We start from the raw sequence: 19,861 nt of genomic DNA, 5'->3' as shown, positions 1-19,861 counted from the left end.
CCTTTTCAACATTTAAACTATCAAGTTATTAACAACTTTGACTAGAGAATCAAATAGAAATCACTATGGAGTTATCTAAAATATATTATCCAGTTTTGGCAAAACTGAAAAAAAGTCAGGACACATATGTAAAGTCGCACACACACACACACAGAATAATAATGTCTGCAAAATGTCAGGTTTATGGCAATCATTTTTTATATTCATTGCATCATCTCAACCTCTGAAAGAAAGCAAGAGAGTCACAGACCCGAATGGGAAATCACTTTGTAAATCCATGTGAATCTTTATAAAAGCTACACTCTCCTGGTCTCAAAAGCAAATGGAGAATTTACTGCTCAGCGCATGGCATGTGCTCAATAAATACATTAATTCTGCATAGATGATTTTTACATCATTCTGAATAACATGGAATTTGGTGGTCTCAGACAGATGTCTCAATCTAAACTTTAGATCTAGAAGACCTTATGATTTGTATAGGAAAATAATTCATAGCCTTGAACAAGAGTCCAATTACCTGAATTTCTTCAACTACTGATTTGAACTGGGGGATACGCTCTGTCATGTTTTTAACCAATTCCATTGCATTATCAAATCCTTTCACATATTCTCCATACATCTTAAGGAATGGTGCCAATTTCTGAAGGATGTCACCAATTCTAGGGGTAGTTTCCCTGTATAAAATACAGAAACAAGTCATTAAGATTTCTTATAGAGTAAGTGAATTAATAAGACTTCAAATGAAGTGATCACTGTGTATACACATTCTTTGCTTTATCAGATCCACCTTGCTATGAGATTGGTAGAGAATAAAGGAGGGCCTTTTTTTTTTTAAGCTTATTTTTGAGAGAAAGAGCACAAGTGGGGGAGGAGGAGAGAAAGATGGAGACAGAATCTGAAGGGGGCTCCACGCTCTGAGCTGTCAGCACAGAGCCCAATGTGGGGCTTGAACTCACGAACCGTGAGATCATGACCTGAGCCAAAGTTGGACGCTTAACTGACTGAGCCACCCAGGCGTCCCTGAAGCAGGACCTTTTTAAAGGGACTTTAGGAATGAAACCTATGGAGTTTTTAAAGCTCCAGATTACCCTGAAATCTTGTCTCCACTAATCAAAAGATAGTTTAGAGAGCAGAGATGAAATTCTTTTCAAACAAAGCTAAAAATGTACCACAACTTCTTTACCATACAAATTTAACACAGATGTTTGGCTATAGCTCTGTGTAGCATTGTTGTTTCCATTTATAAGCAAATAACACAGCATCTAATATGACTGTCTTAGACAAATAGTTGGCCATCTATTCCTCTTACCATTCTTGCATTCGTTTTTCCAGCTCTGGCAATAGGAATTTACTATGGAAGACATTTATTGATGAAATATTAGAAAAGATTTTATTCACCATCTCTGCTGAAAATGAGCCTCGATTTGCTTCTTCCAATAATTTGCAGTAAAATACCTGAATAAGAGAATAAAGCAAACGTTACTTCAAATTTACTGGTTAACCACCTAGTTAGGTGGGCTAGGCATAGTGGGCTCTTAGTAACTTATTGAATGAAAAAGTTCATGAATCAAGAAATCAGTCATTTTTGAAATGGATGAGTATATGCTTTGATTGAGAAGAACCAGGAGTCAGAATTAGAAAAGTTGACTCTAACTTAGGCTCTCCCTCCGTTTTGGAGATATTAACCTCTTCTACGCCAGAAAATTTCCAATTGAGGTAAAAGGATTTACTTCTATCTATAAGTAGAGTTAAGAGACATGGAAGGAAAATTTTATCTAAATTAATAATTTTTGGTGGTATTTTTCACTCTTCTTTATGTTTTGAATGACTTTGACAGTATTGCCCTTTATTGTAATTTGTGGGCCTAAATCTCACTTTCCCTATTAAAACTGTCTGCCCCCTTGGGAAGGGAGGCCATCATAATTTAGTTCCCACAGAAGAACAGGTGCTTAATATCTGGCGAGTAGATGAATAAAAGAATATTTCAGTTCACAGATGTTTACTTGCTTTTTATTAAGTAATAATGCAAGATAACTTAAACACTTATAAAAGGGTACAAAGATCTTCTCCTGTACATAACAATGGTATCTTAAAGACACTTTTTAAAAAACTGCACTCTTAGCTATTCTCCACTATGGCTACTATACCTCTTAATTGCCATTCTGTTAAATGTAGGCAGAAGGAAGTCTGTTCCTTCAAATGTCCAGATGGTTGTTAATTTTCTAAATTCACCTCCACTGCATTTTCTTGGGAGGCAAAAAGAACACAAAATCATGTCCTTAGAGACTCCAATAGATAGGATATTTTAAGTAATTAAGACTCTAAAATTCTAAAAAGGTCAGCAACAGTAGCTGACAAGCTAATATGGCTGAAATAACAAAAAAGAACGAAGACAAAAAAAACACAAAACTTGTAAGAGGAAAAGACATGTCTCCACAATAGGAATACTTAACGTTTCTGGTCTGTATTCCCCTGAGGGGAAATTGTTTCAAACACATAAACACATGAATTGACTGACTTACAGTGAAATTCTTTGGAAAGTGAGTGTTTAAGACACAATCTCATTATTTCAAAGGACAGAAGCCTTAATGTGGCCCCTTAAGGCTCATCTGACAGGGCCATAGTCCACTCTAGGACAATGATAAGGAGGTATACCCAGGATGGCCTGTTCCCATGAAGTTCCAGTTTTCCAATGGCAGAAGTGAGATAATTCTTCTTATAGTTAGTACTCAAACATGGCAACTTTCTCTTCTAATAAGAGGGGTCTATATGAGCAATTTACCAGTTATCTTGTTCTTTTATCACTAAAACAATATTAAGAAGCCTTAATAATTTTTAAGCGATTCTTTGTAATGTGTATTTAAAATGATACTCAAGGCCCCAACATGACGAAAGTACAAAATGTGATAAAGTACTCTGAATGCCATTTCTAACAAATATTGACTGTGCAACTTTACGCCAGGCACTATATTAGATGTCTCCTACAAGCTTGAACAAGTGAACGCTCAAAATGCCTTCTGGCCCTATTACTCCATCAATTCAGATGACTCACATGGGTCTGAACAGCACATGAGACAAACAGAATCAATGACATATTCATGCAGGCATTAGAATCACCAATCTCTTATTTAGATTATAATGGGAACATGGCTCTAGGATCATAATAAATGGTCACGAAACAGACTAGTGTTTAGGGATGAAAGATAAAGGCATTTTGTGACTCATAGAGAGAGTCCTTGAATCTGCTTTTTATGAACTGAAAAACCTTTATGTCTAGTGCATTCACTGACAAAGCTAAAAATCCTAAAGATTTCCTTGAAGAAAAAGCTTTCACTGGCAAAAAACAGTTATGTCCATCCAGTAGTTTCTAAAGCCCCTTTACTAAAAATGATATATAATGCCAAAAAATAAAATAATCCTGAATGGGAAAATATTACCTTATCTAAGAGGTCAAGTCGGTTGACATAAGCTCTTTCTGTAAGCAAAAGTTCGTTGGCTATTTTGTGAAGTTTTTGTTCATTAGTTTCCTAAAAATAGAATAGATATCCACATATTAGGAAATAAGACTTAGACAAGACTTTTCAAGTAATAAACACCTTATCAAATGGTCAAAACAGTTTTCTCAAGCTTCTCAGCTACCCAATTCCTTTCAGCCATGAAGGACCACCCAACCAGAAATGAACAAAATTAAAAATAAGCATTCTGCTAGATTTAACCTATAACGACTTCTTTAGCTTCTGTCAAAATCAACAGTATCATCTATTTTGCCCTTGAAACACCTTTTATGTTTCTCAGACACTAAATTTGGCTCATTTTCTCCCTGTCTCTCTCAGGCTACTCTTCAGAAATGATTTCAACACTCTTTCAGATAATTTGTCTAATTATTAGCTCTATGCATCTAACTTTTTGCCTTTTTAAAAAAACATTAGGAAAAATTTCAATCATATATGAGTAAAGAGTAAAATGAACCAGCAAATATCCATCGATGAGATTCAGTAACTATCAACTCATTGTTAATATTGTTTCATCTATGTCCTCCTCCTCTCTCTACCCATATTATATTAAATTAAAAACAAACATTTTATTATTTCCTCAGTGTATGTTTACTTGGCCCCTAAATGTATTTGTAGAGCTTTGCTAGTTCTGTGAGAACGGGAACACCTTTTTTCTCGGTAACTTGGTAACCCTCCTGTCTAATACAGTGCTTCAATAAAATACTGGCGTTTGATAAAATATTGCTGAATAAATGAATGAGTAGCAATCACACATTCCTACTGTTGGATATTTATTACCACTCTGACATGCTGTCAATGTAAGACCAAACTCATTTTTTCAGGAAAGCCCCTATCCTATCACCTCCCAACTCCACCCCACTAGAACTTTACCAGCCTGGCAATGGTTCCATCCTTTTCCAGTCATCTGCCTTTGGTACCTTGAATCACTGTAAACGTAGCTCTCTGCCATAAAATCCAGCTGGCTACGAATGTCTACTCATACTATGTCTTTAGCAACCATCCCTTTAATTCTCATCACTGCCGCCTGGTTTTGCTCATACGGTATCTCAAACCCAGGCTAATCAAGAACTCCCATTTTGATGTGATTCTACTACTTTTTGGCTCTAACACACCTTGTATGCGGTTGTATAAGCAATCTTTCCAACTCTGCTTTGCCAAGATCATTCTACTTTCCATAGAAAGAAAACGTTTAACAGTCCTCCTTTCTTTTTTAAAAATTTTTTAAATGTTTATTTATTTTTGAGAGGGAGGAGAGAGCACACGTGTGTGAGTGGCGAGGGGCAGAGAGAGGAAGACACAGAATCTGAAGCAGGCTCCAGGCTCTGAGCTGTCAGCACAGAGCCTGATATGGGGCTCAGACCCACGAGACATGAGATCATGACCTAAGCCGAAGTCGGACACTTAACCGAATGAGTCACCCAGGTGCCCCAACAGTCCTCCTTTCACCAGTGGGATTAACAGCCAGACTATGTATAATTCAGGGCTGTTCAAATCTCATCTCTACTCATTGTCTCAGACTTCTTTCCCATTGTATCTTTGCAGGCACCCTTCCCTCCAAACACATGAATCTAACCCACCATTATCCAAATGTGTCCATGGTCATTCCCAAACCTTTTTTCTTTCCATCCTCTCTGCATGGCATATATCCTTGCTTTATCTCTCTCAGCATTGAAGACATACTTTTTTTGGGGGGATGGGCTGCTGAATTTTTATTCCTTGTCCATGGAGCCTTCTTCAACTACCCAGAGCTCTTGAACTTGGTCCTATTAGAACTCATTTTCTATTTTATACATCATTTTGTTGAGAAATTTCTACCTAGCTACTTTGCTGAAGTACCCTTTTCATTGTAGGCAAGTACAAAGCATAGTAAAGGTTTAGTAATAACTCTGGCACCAAAGGAGAACAAAGCATATTTCAAACCAGTGCCTAGTTTGTGTAAAGGCTACATTTAAAACTGTGTATAAAATGCTATTATACTGTAGAGCATGCTTCATCGTGTTCAACATATGAGGTTACCATGTTGCTTATTACAGTAGCACTGGAATGAAGTATTTTTATGTGAAGGCTTTAGGTAAAGTAACATAATACTGTTTAAATAATTTGTGGTCTCAAAAATACTGAAATAAAAACTATATTGTCATTAAATCCCGCAGCTAGCCAAGGTTTTGGTTAAACAATCAATTCAGGGTAAAGTACTAGCATTGTTGTCTGTCTGTTTGACATCCTTTCCCTCTATTTCTTAATGATATCCAGATTTGGTTAGTATATCTACCTTACTACTAGGTGGCCTTCCCTTTGGAGAAACTATCCTCATTTCCCAGATCAAAAGGTGGGCCCTAACTGGTGTAATAATCAAGAATATACAGCGATTGGTTCAAGAACCAATGAGACATGAGGGAATATGCACTAGGACTTTCTACTCTTAAGGAAGAGCCATAGAAAAAGAAATTTCTCTTCCATGCTCCATGTAAATAAGGGTACCTGTAGACTTGAGTGCTATGGGCAGCCACCCCATAACCACAGAGATGAAGTTAATAAACTTCCTTATTATTTAAGCCAGGTTGAGCATTACTGGTGTTATTTGTGTTAGAAGCATCCTCATTAATATGGAAAACTGAAATACTATGAAACATGGGGTATATTCTGCACGACTGAAAAAGTCTCAAGTAATTTTTAAACAATTACTACTTATAGAGGAGAAAATAATGAGCTGAAAATGTGACTTCCAAACCTATAATAAGAGAACACAAATATGTAGTGAATATATAAGAAATATATCAACATTTCAGAGGAAGATAAATGTATATTCGACATACTCAAAAGAAATACTGACCTGCATCAATACTATAAGGCATTTGTGTTTTTGTAAGCCAGATTTATTGATATATGACTTACAGTAGTAAGGTTCACCCTTTTGGTGGATAGTTCTAAGTGTTTTGACAAATGATTAATATAATCATATCACGACCACAATGAAGATAAAGAACATTTCCACCAAAACTTAAGTTTCTATAGTCGGTCCCACCCTTCTCCTATTACCTGCTCCTGTTAATAATTAGATCTGTCCTTTTCCAGAAGGTTGTATAAATGGAATCACACAGTATGTGCCTTTTGTGTCTTGCTTCTTCCACTTCTCAAAATGCATTTGAGATACATCCATGATGTCATTAGTATTAGTGACTTGCTCTTTCCAAGACCTTTGTTTTATTCTAATAGTGGTACTGTATCTTTGTGACTCACTCACTTTCATATGTTCTGATTCTGGTTTTGACAAATACCTTTAAGGAAAACCATCCAGCAAAGTCTGTGCCATGATAAAATAATACATCCTTTATGAGTCAGAGAATTCATTAACCAACAAGTCAAACTGTCTATCATTGCCATGCAATGAAGTCACTCCTGAGGCCTTCCACATCCTACAGGATCTTAAATCAGAAGCTTATAATAAATGATCTTTTGCTGACTCTAAATCACACTTTAGCTGAATGTGGCAAATTGTGGGTATCCTGGTCATATTTTGCAAAATCCAAGGGAGAGACCAGCAGTTATTAGCAAAAGTTGTGTCCTTCCACACAGATGGTCTTCTAATGTTAGGTCCCTGACCTTGCCAAAACCAACACAAAGTTAAGCAAAAGTAAACTCGCTGACATTCGGTTTAATCACTTGCACACAGGTTTGTGAAAAGTTACTAAGGATTTTTGTGGTAGAGGTGAGGAAATCATGGACCCAAACAACAATGTTGCCATAAGAACAGCTAATGATTATTCACTGACTGCTTGTTATGCACCAGATGCTGTTACAATTATTTTATATAAATTGACTAATCTTTACAGTAATTCTATAAAATAGGTACATTATTCCTGTTTTATTGGCAGCACACACATACAACAAAATAAAATTTCAAGGCTTGGAAAGGCCAGGTGACTTGCTCCAAGTCACACGGTTGAAAGGTAACTGAATCAGATTCCAATCATCTAAGAGAGCCTGGGCTTTTAAGTCACTGGTCAGTAAACCTTTGGCTCTCGCTCGAACTCTTCTCTGCAACAAGCAACAAGACTATAATAAGTGCCTGCAAGGGTTTTCCCTTCCCAATTTTCTTTTGACTAACAAAATACAAGCTATCCACTTAAAAATGAAATGTGGTATCTACTCTGCATTTTAATGTATATAATCTTTCTCTAATATAAATTCTATTTATGGCAGGCTTTTCAGCATTTTAGTAATAATCATCAGGTAAACGGGGCGCCTGGGTGGCTCAGTTGGTTAAGCGTCCGACTTCAGCTCAGGTCATGAGCTAGCAGTTCGTGAGTTTGAGCCCCGCGTCGGGCTCTATGCTGACAGCTTAGAGCCTGGAGCCTGCTTCAAATTCTATGTCTCCCTCTCTCTCTGCTCCTCCCCCGCTCAGGCTCTGTCTCTCCTTCAAAAAATAAATAAAAACATAAAAAAAATAAAAAAAAAATAATCATCAGGTATTGAAGATTCAGTCGTATTTGATATAACGATATGATGGCTTCTAACTTTAAAAAAATTAGTTACTGAAACTCATCTATGAATTACATTTAAGGAGAAATACAGAATCTATCTGCATGCCAGGGGCTCTATTACTCTAGGAGATAGCTTTTTTTTTTTTTAAGGTTTGTTTATTTATTTTTGAGTGGGGGGAGAAGGAGCAGAGAGAGAGGGAGGGAGAGACCGAATCCCAAGCAGGATCTATGCTATCAGCACACAGCCCGATGCGGGGCTCGAGCTCACAAACCGTGAGATCATGACCTGAGCCAAAAAGTTGGATGCTTAACTGACTGAGCCACCTAGGTGCCCCAAGACTTATGCTTAAATAACAGACAAAGTTGTTTTACAATTGCTGGTACATTAGAGATGTAGGCTGGTATTTTTTTTTTTTTAAATAAAAAGTTAAATAGGTAAAGTTAATGTTGTTTCTTATTATTTGCCACTTCAAAACTATGTAACTGCTACTTTTGTGCTTAGCACTCCACTAAGTCATATATTCTTGTGATTCTTTGGAAAATAGTAATAGCTACACAATATCGATTTAATAAATAATCCTATTTGCCTCTACTGGAGCCTAATACACAGGCTTGACTCTTTAAAAACAATCATAAATATGCTATTACAAAAGCATCTTACCTTTGATGTTCCTCTATAATATAAAGATTTTTTTCACTTGTAAATGACACTATGTTCCTATGTTGAAAGCTGATTCTCAGAATATTGCCTCAAATAACGATGCAATAGAGTACATCTGAACTATTGAAACTGAAAAGATAAAATACACACGTCTTACAGTAAGAGATTACACAACTTACTTTTCTCTGCTTCTTGCACTTGCTTAATCCACTTCCTAGGTTAGGACTGTGCACCTTCACACCCCCAGTGACCTTCCAGTAGAGAGCTGCTCCATTCTCACTAGGCTAGATTCAGCCTGGTCATTAGTCAGTGTGCCTGCTGGCTCATGAATGTGCTACACTGTCAGTTCTGCCTCCTCATTTACAGATGTCATCAGCTCCTATGGCTCTTTTCAGACCTTTTGGCACGACTCTTCCATATGGCAGGAGCCCCAGACAAAGAGCCCCCACGGCAGCTCACAGACTTCATTTATTGGATAGGCAGAAAATGCTCATGTGGAGCCAGAGATTCATTCTTCAAAATCTTAGTACCATACGCACTGCCACATGTCTCAGAACCACCGAGCAGGGGAGCAGACATTTTGGAAAGAACTTCATAAAGGTTAATAAACAATTAGAGTTTCCTACAAGATGCTTTAAGGGCAAAAGCTTCAATTACATAAAAATGAACCAGAGACCGACATCATGCTTTATTACTCTTCAACTATGCTATTTAACTTTTCAGTACATGTTCTCATGATTTCATTTTAATCAGGAAGAATTTTTTTTCTAAAAACATGGAATCAAAACTACTAAAAGTTATTATAGTTTTTTTTAATATATTCATTACAGGTTATATTTGAAGTAATATAAGTTATTGGGTTTCTTGGTCCTGGGAGTTTCTACCCATATTTGCTACCAACTAATTAAATTCTACCCTGCAGATGGAAGATGTAGCTTTATATGAACACACATGTTTCTGCTTTCCCTGAAGTCCATTCTTTCATAACAAGATGAGTCAACTTAGGAAATTAACACTTGATCCTCTACCACAATTCATGAGCTGTATTAAAATTTTGATATGTCATTCTTAATGTCTTCCATGTGGCTCCAGGTGATAATTTAAAATTAGATCACAATAATATTTGAATGTTACATAACTGTCCTATCATCTCAAAAAGCATCTTAAAATCTCTAACTTGTGTCAGACACCTTCATTCCAATAATCCATAATTCTATAGAGTTCTATAGATCCTTTCTTATTAATACTAAGGAACAGGGAAATCGAGGGAAGGTATCACAAGTGAGTGATAGTGACAGCCCTATTTATTGAGTACTTACTGTGTGCTAAGCACTAGCATGTGTTTCACATGAATTAGCTAATGGAATCCTCATAATACTCCTGGGAAGCAGGCATCATTATCCTTTCACTTTATAGATGAGGAAGTAGTGTCTTAATGAGGATGGGTAACCTGCCCCAAATCATATAGCTAAGTAAGTGACTCAGCCAGGATTCAAATCTAGGTCTGTGAAAATAAAGTTCTTGCTTTGTCACAGCCTCGTAAGGAAGAGAACTCCCTGGGGATTTGCAGGACAAGAAAATGGAAAGGTAAGGGAATAAAACACAGATTTTGTGTTCAATGAAGATCATGTAATAATGCCATAATGAAGGCCATATGTTCTCAGGGAAGATTTGTAATCAGCAAGTAATTTATCACCAGGTTCACATTACAGGAAAAAGAATACCCACTATGACCCATGCACATTATTCCTTTGCCAGGGCTTCATTATAGAATATCACAAGAATAAATAGTCTATTACCTTAGCATGATCCTTCAGGAAGCTTTGGGAGCAAAGTCCAAGCCTACTTTCTTTCTTTTTTTTTTTTTTTTTTAAGATTTTATTTTTAAGTAATCCCTATACCTAATGTGGAGCTGGAACTCACAACCCCAAGATCCAAAGTCACACGCTCTACTGCCTGAGCCAGCCAGGCACCCCCAAACCTACTTTTGACCCAGCGACAATGTTTTTCAATCCGATGTCCTCTATTCTATTTATTCAATTCTAAACAGGAGAACAGGTGACTGAGAGTTTAATCTGTAGGTTTACATTCTATCTTTTTGAGATAGGGTGGGAAAAGGGCAAAATAGAGCTCACACTGAGAAGGACAATTTAGTTACTTGCACAAGATCAGACAGGAAGTAAGTGGTAGCAAAGAGAGAACTCTGTTCTTCTTATATCCAATTTAGTATACATTAAATTGTCTTTTGCCTTTTGCAGAAATTAAAGATCATGCATCAGGAAGAATATATGCTCACAATCAATAACTGAATTAACCTATCTCAAATCTAGGCAGAGCATCAAAGTAATTAGGTCACTTATAAATATTTCTGATGATAATTCCCTGGAGTTAAAACCTTATGCAAATAAATGAGTGCATTATGTGCTAATAACCTATGGGCCTCAGAGGAGAGAAACAAACAAAATATAAGAAACCTGTGTTAAAAAGGAAGAGTCAGCCAAAATGTCCTCTGTGCCTCCCACAAAGGAGCATCTCACTTTAAAACAAACTGGTAGGTGCTGGGACACTCACTTGGCAGGATATACTAAACTCTGGATCTGTTAAGGGACATTTCAGGTCATGTGTCTGTTTCCCTTGAATTACAAATGAGGAAACATGATTTTACTTTTATGCTTACTTAACATATATATAGCTCACATTACGTTTTAAGGCACTGTTCTAAATCCTCTACAACGATTTGATGATCTATATGCCTTGTAATAACCTTGTGAGGTAGGTTATTATTTCCATGTTGCAGATGAAGAAAACTAAGCTACAGAGAGCGTTAAGTGACCTGCTCGAGGTCCTACAACTGTAAGTGGCTAACCTGGGCTACAAACCTAGAGACTCTGGTCCTTGAGCCTGTCTTCCTGACTGGTTATTGTATATTGCTCTTTTTATTTTATTTTTAAGCCACATATGATGACTGCTGTGTTTTTAAGATCTGACCTTTCCATTTCTCTCACACCCATGCCAAACAGCATCGTTAATATGCATCCTGACCTCCATGCACCTCACTTTCCCAAACCTGGTTCATGTCAACATTCTGTTAAGCCCCACCACTGACTGTTACCTTCTTGTTCTCTTAGCACTGCTGACTCGCAGACCATGGCTCACTCCCACTGTCAGTTCCATCTTCTCTTTGTTGAGTTCCATGTCACTCAGCAACGCTGGGGAGACTGCTGATTGTGCCCACTACCCTTGACCTTGGCCCTCAGAATCTTAGTCACAAGTCACCACAAGAGCTTTCTCCACTGTCCTCAAGCTCCAAGCCCCACCCCTTGAGGCTGTACCTCTCTCACTGAGTTCCAGACTCCCTGACTTCTCAATTTATGCTAACGGGGAATTCATCCTCTTAGCCTTGCTCTGAATCTTGATTTAATCTTTGAGTTCCCTTTTTCCCTTACCTCAAGATATCTTATGTAATGATCATTTATCTCAATCCTCTGTTGCAGCTGTTTCCTCTTTTATTTTCTGCAGTGCCTTGCACATAGTGTATGTGCAATATAAACGTAGTCTGTTTAATTTGATTACCCAGGTTCTCTGAGCTAGTTAGCTATGATGTCCAATCCTCATAAGCTCACCAATAATCCTATGTCCCCCTCCCCCAAACCCTGTGATTCTCATAACATTGCTCTCTTTTCTTTTTCCTCTCACACAGCTATGTTCCCCTTTTGATTCTGTTTGTGCTCTCCAGGGCTCAGTCTTTGCCCTTCTTCCTGTTCCTGCACATTCTATTTTGGCAGTATTAATCACACCCTTATGTACATCCTCTTACATTCTTACCCTCTTTCCTGAGCTCCAGACCCACATTTCCACTTGCTAATTAATAGCTGCAAATGGATGTCCTGCAGGTGTCATAAACTCAGTAGTACAAAACTAACCTAATTAGCAAGTCTACTCCTTCCCATCATTCCAAACACAATTGCTTTCCTTCCTGTCTTCCACCTCAATTATTAACATGTTAGGAAACCAAGGCCTAGCAAATTATGTTAAAATACCATGTCTGAGGTCACCTAGCTGGTATGTGACGAAGATTGGGTTTGAAGTCATCTCTTTTAATTCTAATGTCTTTATCCTTAATCAATACACCATAAAACCTCCAGAGTATTCATTTTTTGAGTTTTATTTGACTGGGGGAGGAGCAGAGAGAGAGGGAGAGAGAGCGCAAATTCCAAACAAGGGGGGCTCAAACTTATGAACCATGAGATCATGACCTGAGCCAAAGTCAGACTCTTAACCAGCTGAGCCACCCAGGCGCCTCCAGAGTATTCCATTTTTGTCTTAGACATCTTCATGAGGACAATCCACACATCTTTCAACTTCCGTATGTCTAAACCTATTTTTTTTTCCTCCAAATATGCCACTCCTTCTATTCTCTTGTAGTTCAGTAGGTGATACACCAACGGCCACTTCACCCAAGCTAGGAGTTGAACATGACTCATTCCCTACCTCCATCAGAAGGTCCTTAGAAACCTCTCTTCCTTGTCCTAACCTTCTGCTGCATCTGTCCAGGACCTCATCCTCTCACACCTGGATTATTGTAGTTGCTTGCAAACTCTGCTCCATCTGTTTTCCTTTTATCTGACTCATTTTTTCTAAAACCCACAGATGTATAATCATGTCACTTCCATGCTTTAATTAAATGCCTCTGAGGCCACACAGTATTTGGCTTATGGAAAATTTGAAATAACACAGGAAAGCACCTATGTTTAATCCTACAAAACAGGATGCAGAATGACCATACATTAGGCTACTGAAATTGTTTTCCCTTAAAAATGAGCTCAGAAAAAAATAAGTTGGAATGTTAAATATCAAAGCAGCTCTCTCTGGGTAGTAGAACTATGAGTGATTTGTATTCTGTATGCTTTGCTGCATTTTCTTTATTATCTATGAGGATTGTTCATTGTTTTCAGGGGAGAAAAGATACAGGTTAGGCATACAAACCGCCTGCAATTTGTCCCTAGCTTATGTTTTCTTTTTAAGCCTATCCTATTCTCACACTCAATTCTTTGGCCCTCTGGCCTCGTATTATGAGGCCAGGAGTACCCACAAATATGACATCTATCCACTTGCCACTGCTTGTTTCCTATACTCTGCCTCTGCCTAGATAGAGCCACTCCTCCCTGCCTAACCCCATTCCCATCTATTCTGAACCAACCAGCAACCTCTCCTACTTTTCTTCAAGCTAAATTCAACTGCTTCTCAGGAGCCTGCCCCTCAATCAGCCCTTCCCCAGGCTCAGGTCATTCCTCGTCTGTGTTTTTGAAGTATGTGTTTATTGCACCATATCATGGTGATTTTTCTCTTATCTCTCTCCCCTGGGTAGACCAAGGCTTTGAAGGCAGGACGTGTACTCTTCACATCCTAGGTGTTTCTGGCACTTAGGACAGTAAGCCTGGCACAATGAGTTTGCAAATGGAACAGGTGTTTTTTTCAGATACAGGCTCTCTGAGGTTCATTTTTTCTCACCTCGCTTTCTTATACCTTTCCAATAGGCTAAATGGAGTCGCCACAAAATAAAGAACTTTCCAAATTCACCATTCAGTTCTAAGTGAATAAGAAAAGCGATCCTCATATGGACTATCCATATGGTTAGTGGGACACCTTTTCTGTTATTCTACACATTGTTTTAAAACTCCAACAACTTCAGTGAGAACTTTCACTGTAATACTAGCAACAACAAAGACTGATTAGTGAAGCTGGATAATTCCTTTGCTTCTGCTGTCTTTCATATTCTTGGAATGAAAGCTGAGCTGGCAAGGGAAGAAATAGCTAAGAGTAACTTACTATTTGTCTTCAGGTCTAAGATGATCTCAACAGTTGTTGCCCCCAACCTTTACTTTTTTAAAAAGTGAAAAAAAAAAAGAAATTCAAAGCCTTACAGAAAAAGGACTTATAGCCCACCACAAGAAAGTGACAGCCAAGGTAAACATTATGTTTTAACTGCCAGAAAACTCTGATACCTCACATTACATCCTGCAAAATCAACAGAGTTAAGAGTTACAATTAAGTGAAATTAAAGGAGAAAAAGGAAAAGTGACTTAACTTGGATTACAGCATTGACATTCTACTTGCAATACTTCTGAATTTGATTCTCTGTCATTCTTTTCCTTAAGAGATGATTATCTTAATTTCTTGTGTGAGGGGCAGATGGAGAAAGGGAGAAACAGAGAGAGAGAGACAGAGACAGGGGGGGGGGAGAGAGAGAGAATCTTAAGCAGGCTCCACGCTCAGCATGGAGTTCAACTTGGGGCTCGATCCCACAACCTTGGGATCATGACCTGAGCAGAAATCAAGAGTTGGGTTGGATGCTCAACCAACTAAGCCACCCAAGTGCCCCTGTCTTCTTAATTTTTATTTGAGTATGTTCAAAGGTTATAAACTCTCAAAGATTATGTTAAAATATAAGTAAAATAGTAATTAAAAAAAAACTAGAAAGAAAATTTAAGTTTTTAAACAAAAATGTTTCTATAAATCTCTATCAATTCTCCATCAGTTCTACCAAATCTCTATCTTCATTAATTCCTCACTTTTTATACAATTTCTTTCATTTTTCATGAAATGAATGATTAACTTAAAATGTTTCTGTAATATTCTTGATAAAGCTATTACTAAATTTAAATACATTGCTTCTTTGAGTTTATGCTGCCAACAGGTATGTAATTTCTATCAACTTTAGTCTTTAAAAGGTCACATCTATGTGTTTATATTTGGTCTACAATATGAAATATAGAGGAAGGAAACACTGAATAAATCTCAGAAAGATCTATGAATACAACCTGTTAAAGTACATCTTGGATACTAACAGGCTCATGAAAACTATAAAGAGAGGTGTTTATTATGTGGCATAATCAATGACTGCATTCCACATTAGTGCATTTCAAATGAAGCTTACCCACCAAAGCACACAGATCTGAGGGAAAAAAAAATAACCATTTTCAAACGAAATTCATTCTAAAATGTACTGATTGACCCATTTACCTGAGCCTCTTAATATAGTTCAAGCTATTTTTGATAACCCAAATTCATCATGCCAAATACTATTATAATACTGTCCACACCCTGCCCACTGTGCCCTCAGGTAGGCATGCCTGCACAGGCACACATGATATTCTTCTGCCCCTACCTTCCCTGTCATGTACAGATTTTAAGGTTTCCTTATAACATATCCCCTTTAGTAGATTTCAGTTTTTTAATCTCATGTTATACATATCTAACTTTAATTTAAAGACACTGATAACACCTTGTGGGTAAGAGCTAAAGGTGTCACAAAGTACTCACAATTTTCCTTTAGTTCAGAGGTTTAAAAAAAACAACAATTTGCCTACTTTGAGGTGTCTGGCTATATTTTAGATCACTGATGCTGCAAAAGTTTAAATATTGGAAAAGTGTAGCTTTGCTCAAATATGGTAGGGACAAGAGTTTCAATGAGGTAGGTATTATCTTTTATATGGTAAATGTAACAGTATTCTATATTCACCACTGAAGTGATTCTTGATCACAATACATTAGATATCAGTGAAAGTTACACAAGCTGAGACAATTTTCAAATCAGTTTTTACTATTAATAATGCCTGTTCAAGAACTAATTTAATGTGGGGACACCTGGGTGGCTCAGTCGGTTAAGTGTCCAACTTCGGCTCATATCATTATCTCACAGTTCGTGAGTTCAAGCCCCATGTTGGGCTCTGTGCTGACAGCTCAGAGCCTGGAGCCTCCTTCAGACTCTGTCTCCCTCTCTCTCTCTGCCCTTCCCCCACTCATTCATTCGTTCTCACTGTGTCTCAAAAATAAACATTAAAAAATTAAAAAAAGAGATCTAGTTTAATGTGTATCTACTTTCCTGAACTATCTTTGTGATTCTATTCTGCTCCTACCCCTCCATCCCCCAATCCCTCCTGCTCTCATTCTTGGTGGGCATTTAAGAAATACTCATTAAATTTAATACTGGTTATGGGCGCCTAGGTGGCTCTGTGGGTTAGGTGACCGACTTCAGCTCAGGTCATGATCTCACAGTTTGTGGGTTCAAGACCCACTTCGGGCTCTGTGCTGACAGCTCAGAGCCTGGAGCCTGCTTCAGATTCTGGGTCTCCCCCTCACTCTGCCCCTCCCCGGCTCGCACTCTGCCTCTCTCTCTCTCTCCTTCAAAAGTAAATAATAAACATTAAAAATAATTAATACTGGTTCTAATGAAACTTATTTAAGACTTCTGATTTAAGTCTCTACATCGAATTATATAGAGACTGAAGTAATTTTTTTCAGTTGTCTGCAGAGTGAAATTCAAAGTATTCCATAGTATCTTAGACGTTCAAAACACCAGACAGTTCAAGAAGCAGCTGACAATATCGGGGGGATGGCTATCCTAACAAAGAAATATACCTATTAAAAACAGCATAGAATTATTATTACATTATCACTGAAAAGGGCCTTAAGATCACATCCAGTTTATATCCTTTAACTAAAGGCACAAATAATTTAATTGATTTGTTTGAGGTCGTATCACTAGTTAGTGGACAAGTCAGAAGAAGCATCAAGATTTCCTGGTTCCAATGGTTCCACTATATACTATTTTTTTTAACATTTCTTTTTGTTTGTTTTTAACTGTGGCAAAATATATATAACATAAAATTTACCACCTTAACATTACTAATATTTATGTTTGCATATTTGAACCAATGCAATATAACAGACACCAGAGCAGCAAAGGAGAACATATTATCACCACATATATATTAAATCTTAATGCTCCCCTTTAGATGAGAGACACATGTAGTGTTTGTAGCAATAGCTCTGCAGAGAAGATGTCATTTTTCTTCCCACACATAGCATGTGCCATCTACTATTTACATTCCCACTTAGGAGAAAGGCCAGCTGTACTATTGCGTTCTGCTAGTTTAATAAGAAAGCCCTATTCTTTCCCAAACCAAATAAGACTCATCAATGAGAACGTACAGATAATAATATAGAACAGGAAAAAAAAAAGTAGTACCCAGCAACCACAGGCATTACCAATCAAAATATTAATAAGAATAGTTCTTACTGTTTTATAAATGCTTGCTGGTGGCATCATTCCAACTATAAAAGGACAAATGAGGAGTCTTGAGTTCTCGATTCTACCCTTCTCTTCTGTTCACCATGGTTCAAACACAGAGACACTAAAATCTATGACCACATCAAGATGTAGTGAAGAGATTCATTTTGCAATGTCCTGTTTCTTTATTGTTTCAGATAATGTTACCAAGTATGACTCACTTTTCTCCCACCCACTTCCTTATTTAAACTTTCCCTGCTTGAGAGTCAGCATTTAAAATTAATTCACTAACTGGAAGAAAATAAGCCACTGGCTTTTTGTCTATTTGGGATCTTTTTCAGGGTTGGTGAAAACTATACCATACTGTGGATTTCATTTTAGTTAAAGTTCTAAAAACATCAATCAATCACTTTTTACTCTGATATTTCACTATCAGTCAGTCCTTTTGAATTTCTGCCTAATGTTAATGCCACTTAAGGCACAGCACCATAAACAATGCTAAACAGAGGGGCACCTGGGTGGCTCAGTCAGGTGAGTGTCCAGCTCTGGATTTCAGCTCGGGTCATGATCTCGCATTTCATGGGTTCAAGTCCCATGTCGGGCTCTGTGCTGACAGTGTGGAATCTGCTTGGGATTCTCTCTCCCTCTCTCTACCTCTTTCCCTGCTTGCGCATGCACTCTCTCTCTCTCTCTCTCTCTCTCAAAAATAAATAAACATTAAAAAAAATTTTTTTTTAATGTTTATTTTTGAGAGAGAGCGCACAAGAGCACATGCGGGCAGAGGTGGGGCAGAGAGAGGGAGATACAGAATCTGAAACAGGTTCCAGGCTCCGAGCTGTCAGCAGAGAGCTGGATGCAGGGCCCGAACCCATGGACCGTGAGATCATGACCTGAGCTCAAGTTGGACACTTAACCTGAGACACCCAGGTGTCCTAAAATTAATAAACTTTAAAAAATCCTAAATATTAGATTTAGGACGTGGATTTGTCATTTACAGATTTTCCTATAATTGTCAAATTTTCAATTCTCAACTCTCCCACACAGATTGTTATTTATAATCAAAAAGAGACTGAGCAATGGGAACTTTTTTTGTCCTTGGAGACAAAAACAAACTTTCTATTCTAGGGAACTGTATGATGATGCTTATAGTGCACCTTTGACCCAAGAAATTCCAAGTACTGTGTAAAGGCCATATTTATTAATCTCTTCAAAGCACTATATTGACATGAATAAAGAATACAAATGCAATGGTCTTGTTATAAGAATTGTATCAAAGCTTCTGCTATAGCACAAGTAAATTATGAACGTATCTCACCAGCAAATCAGCTCCTTGTGAGCTTAGATTTTGCACACAGGCAGAAATGCCATTCAAGCAGTTCACTGAACTGCAGCCCTCTTTAGAAAGGATGTGAACTTCCATTTTGCCACAGCCTCACCTCTCTCTAGTACATTACTCATGGATGCCGTATTCATTGACATTTCCTGCATTCAGGCACTTAAGTTTGTGATTTCTTGCATCAGGGACACAGTACTGGCCTGTGAGTCAGAACACCAAGAGGTCCAGGCTATTGTTGTGACCCCAGAGAATCACATCAACTTTCTGGGAGTGATTTCTAGAACTGTTTCTACTTCTATAAATGAATTGCTGAACTAAGATGATCTTTAAAGAGATCATCTTTAAATCCAAGATTAAGTCAATTGTTTTAAAACCATACTAGTTAGAAAAAATTTTTAAATTAGAAGCCTGGAAAGAGTTATGGTTATAATCTGCGGAATAATTTGTGAATAATTCCATATTTGCATCCTTTTTAAAAATTTTTGTTTTTTTTTATTATTTGAGAGACGCAGAGAGAGCATGTGTGCGTGCTTGGGTGGGGGAGGGGCAGAGAAAGAGTCCCAAGCAGGCTCCACACTGTCAGCACAGGGCCTGATGTTGGGCTTGAACTCTCCAACTGTGAGATCATGACCCAAGCCAAAATCAAGAATTGGATGCTTAACTGCCTGAGCCACCCGGGTACCCCGCCCCCTCCATATTTCTGTCCTTACTTGAAACATTTGCTGGTTCAAGTTACTCTTCCAGGTCTAGATTAGAAATGTCTGAAAAGCAAAGAGTATACAATTTCTTCTT

General features: G+C 37.7%; 1 protein-coding gene across 9 annotated transcripts in view; it reads right to left on the bottom strand.

Annotated features, from left to right (window-relative positions):
* Positions 1–19,861, bottom strand: part of FGD4 (FYVE, RhoGEF and PH domain containing 4) — a 285,834-nt gene that overhangs the window by 106,361 nt on the left and 159,612 nt on the right. For 5 of the 9 annotated variants that reach the window (XR_007456626.1, XM_049625260.1, XM_049625259.1 and 2 more), the window contains exons 5-7: positions 3,438–3,527; positions 1,310–1,455; positions 518–674 (exon numbers count right to left, since the gene is read on the bottom strand). Coding sequence is in view for 8 of the 9 variants with exons in the window: in XM_049625260.1 (XP_049481217.1) it covers positions 518–674; positions 1,310–1,455; positions 3,438–3,527 (393 nt within the window). In the remaining variant the exon portion in view is untranslated. Of the gene's footprint in view, positions 1–517; positions 675–1,309; positions 1,456–2,147; positions 2,247–3,437; positions 3,528–8,660; positions 8,790–11,772; positions 15,084–19,861 lie in introns of those variants that run through there. The other 4 variants (XM_049625264.1, XM_049625263.1, XM_049625265.1 and 1 more) reach the window with 4 other exon arrangements.

Source organism: Panthera uncia, chromosome B4 (assembly GCF_023721935.1).
Source record: "Panthera uncia isolate 11264 chromosome B4, Puncia_PCG_1.0, whole genome shotgun sequence".
In the NCBI taxonomy this organism is placed as follows: Eukaryota; Metazoa; Chordata; class Mammalia; order Carnivora; family Felidae; genus Panthera; species Panthera uncia.
The sequence above is the reverse complement of the archived record's forward strand: the minus strand, read 5'-3'. Positions and strand labels throughout refer to the sequence as shown.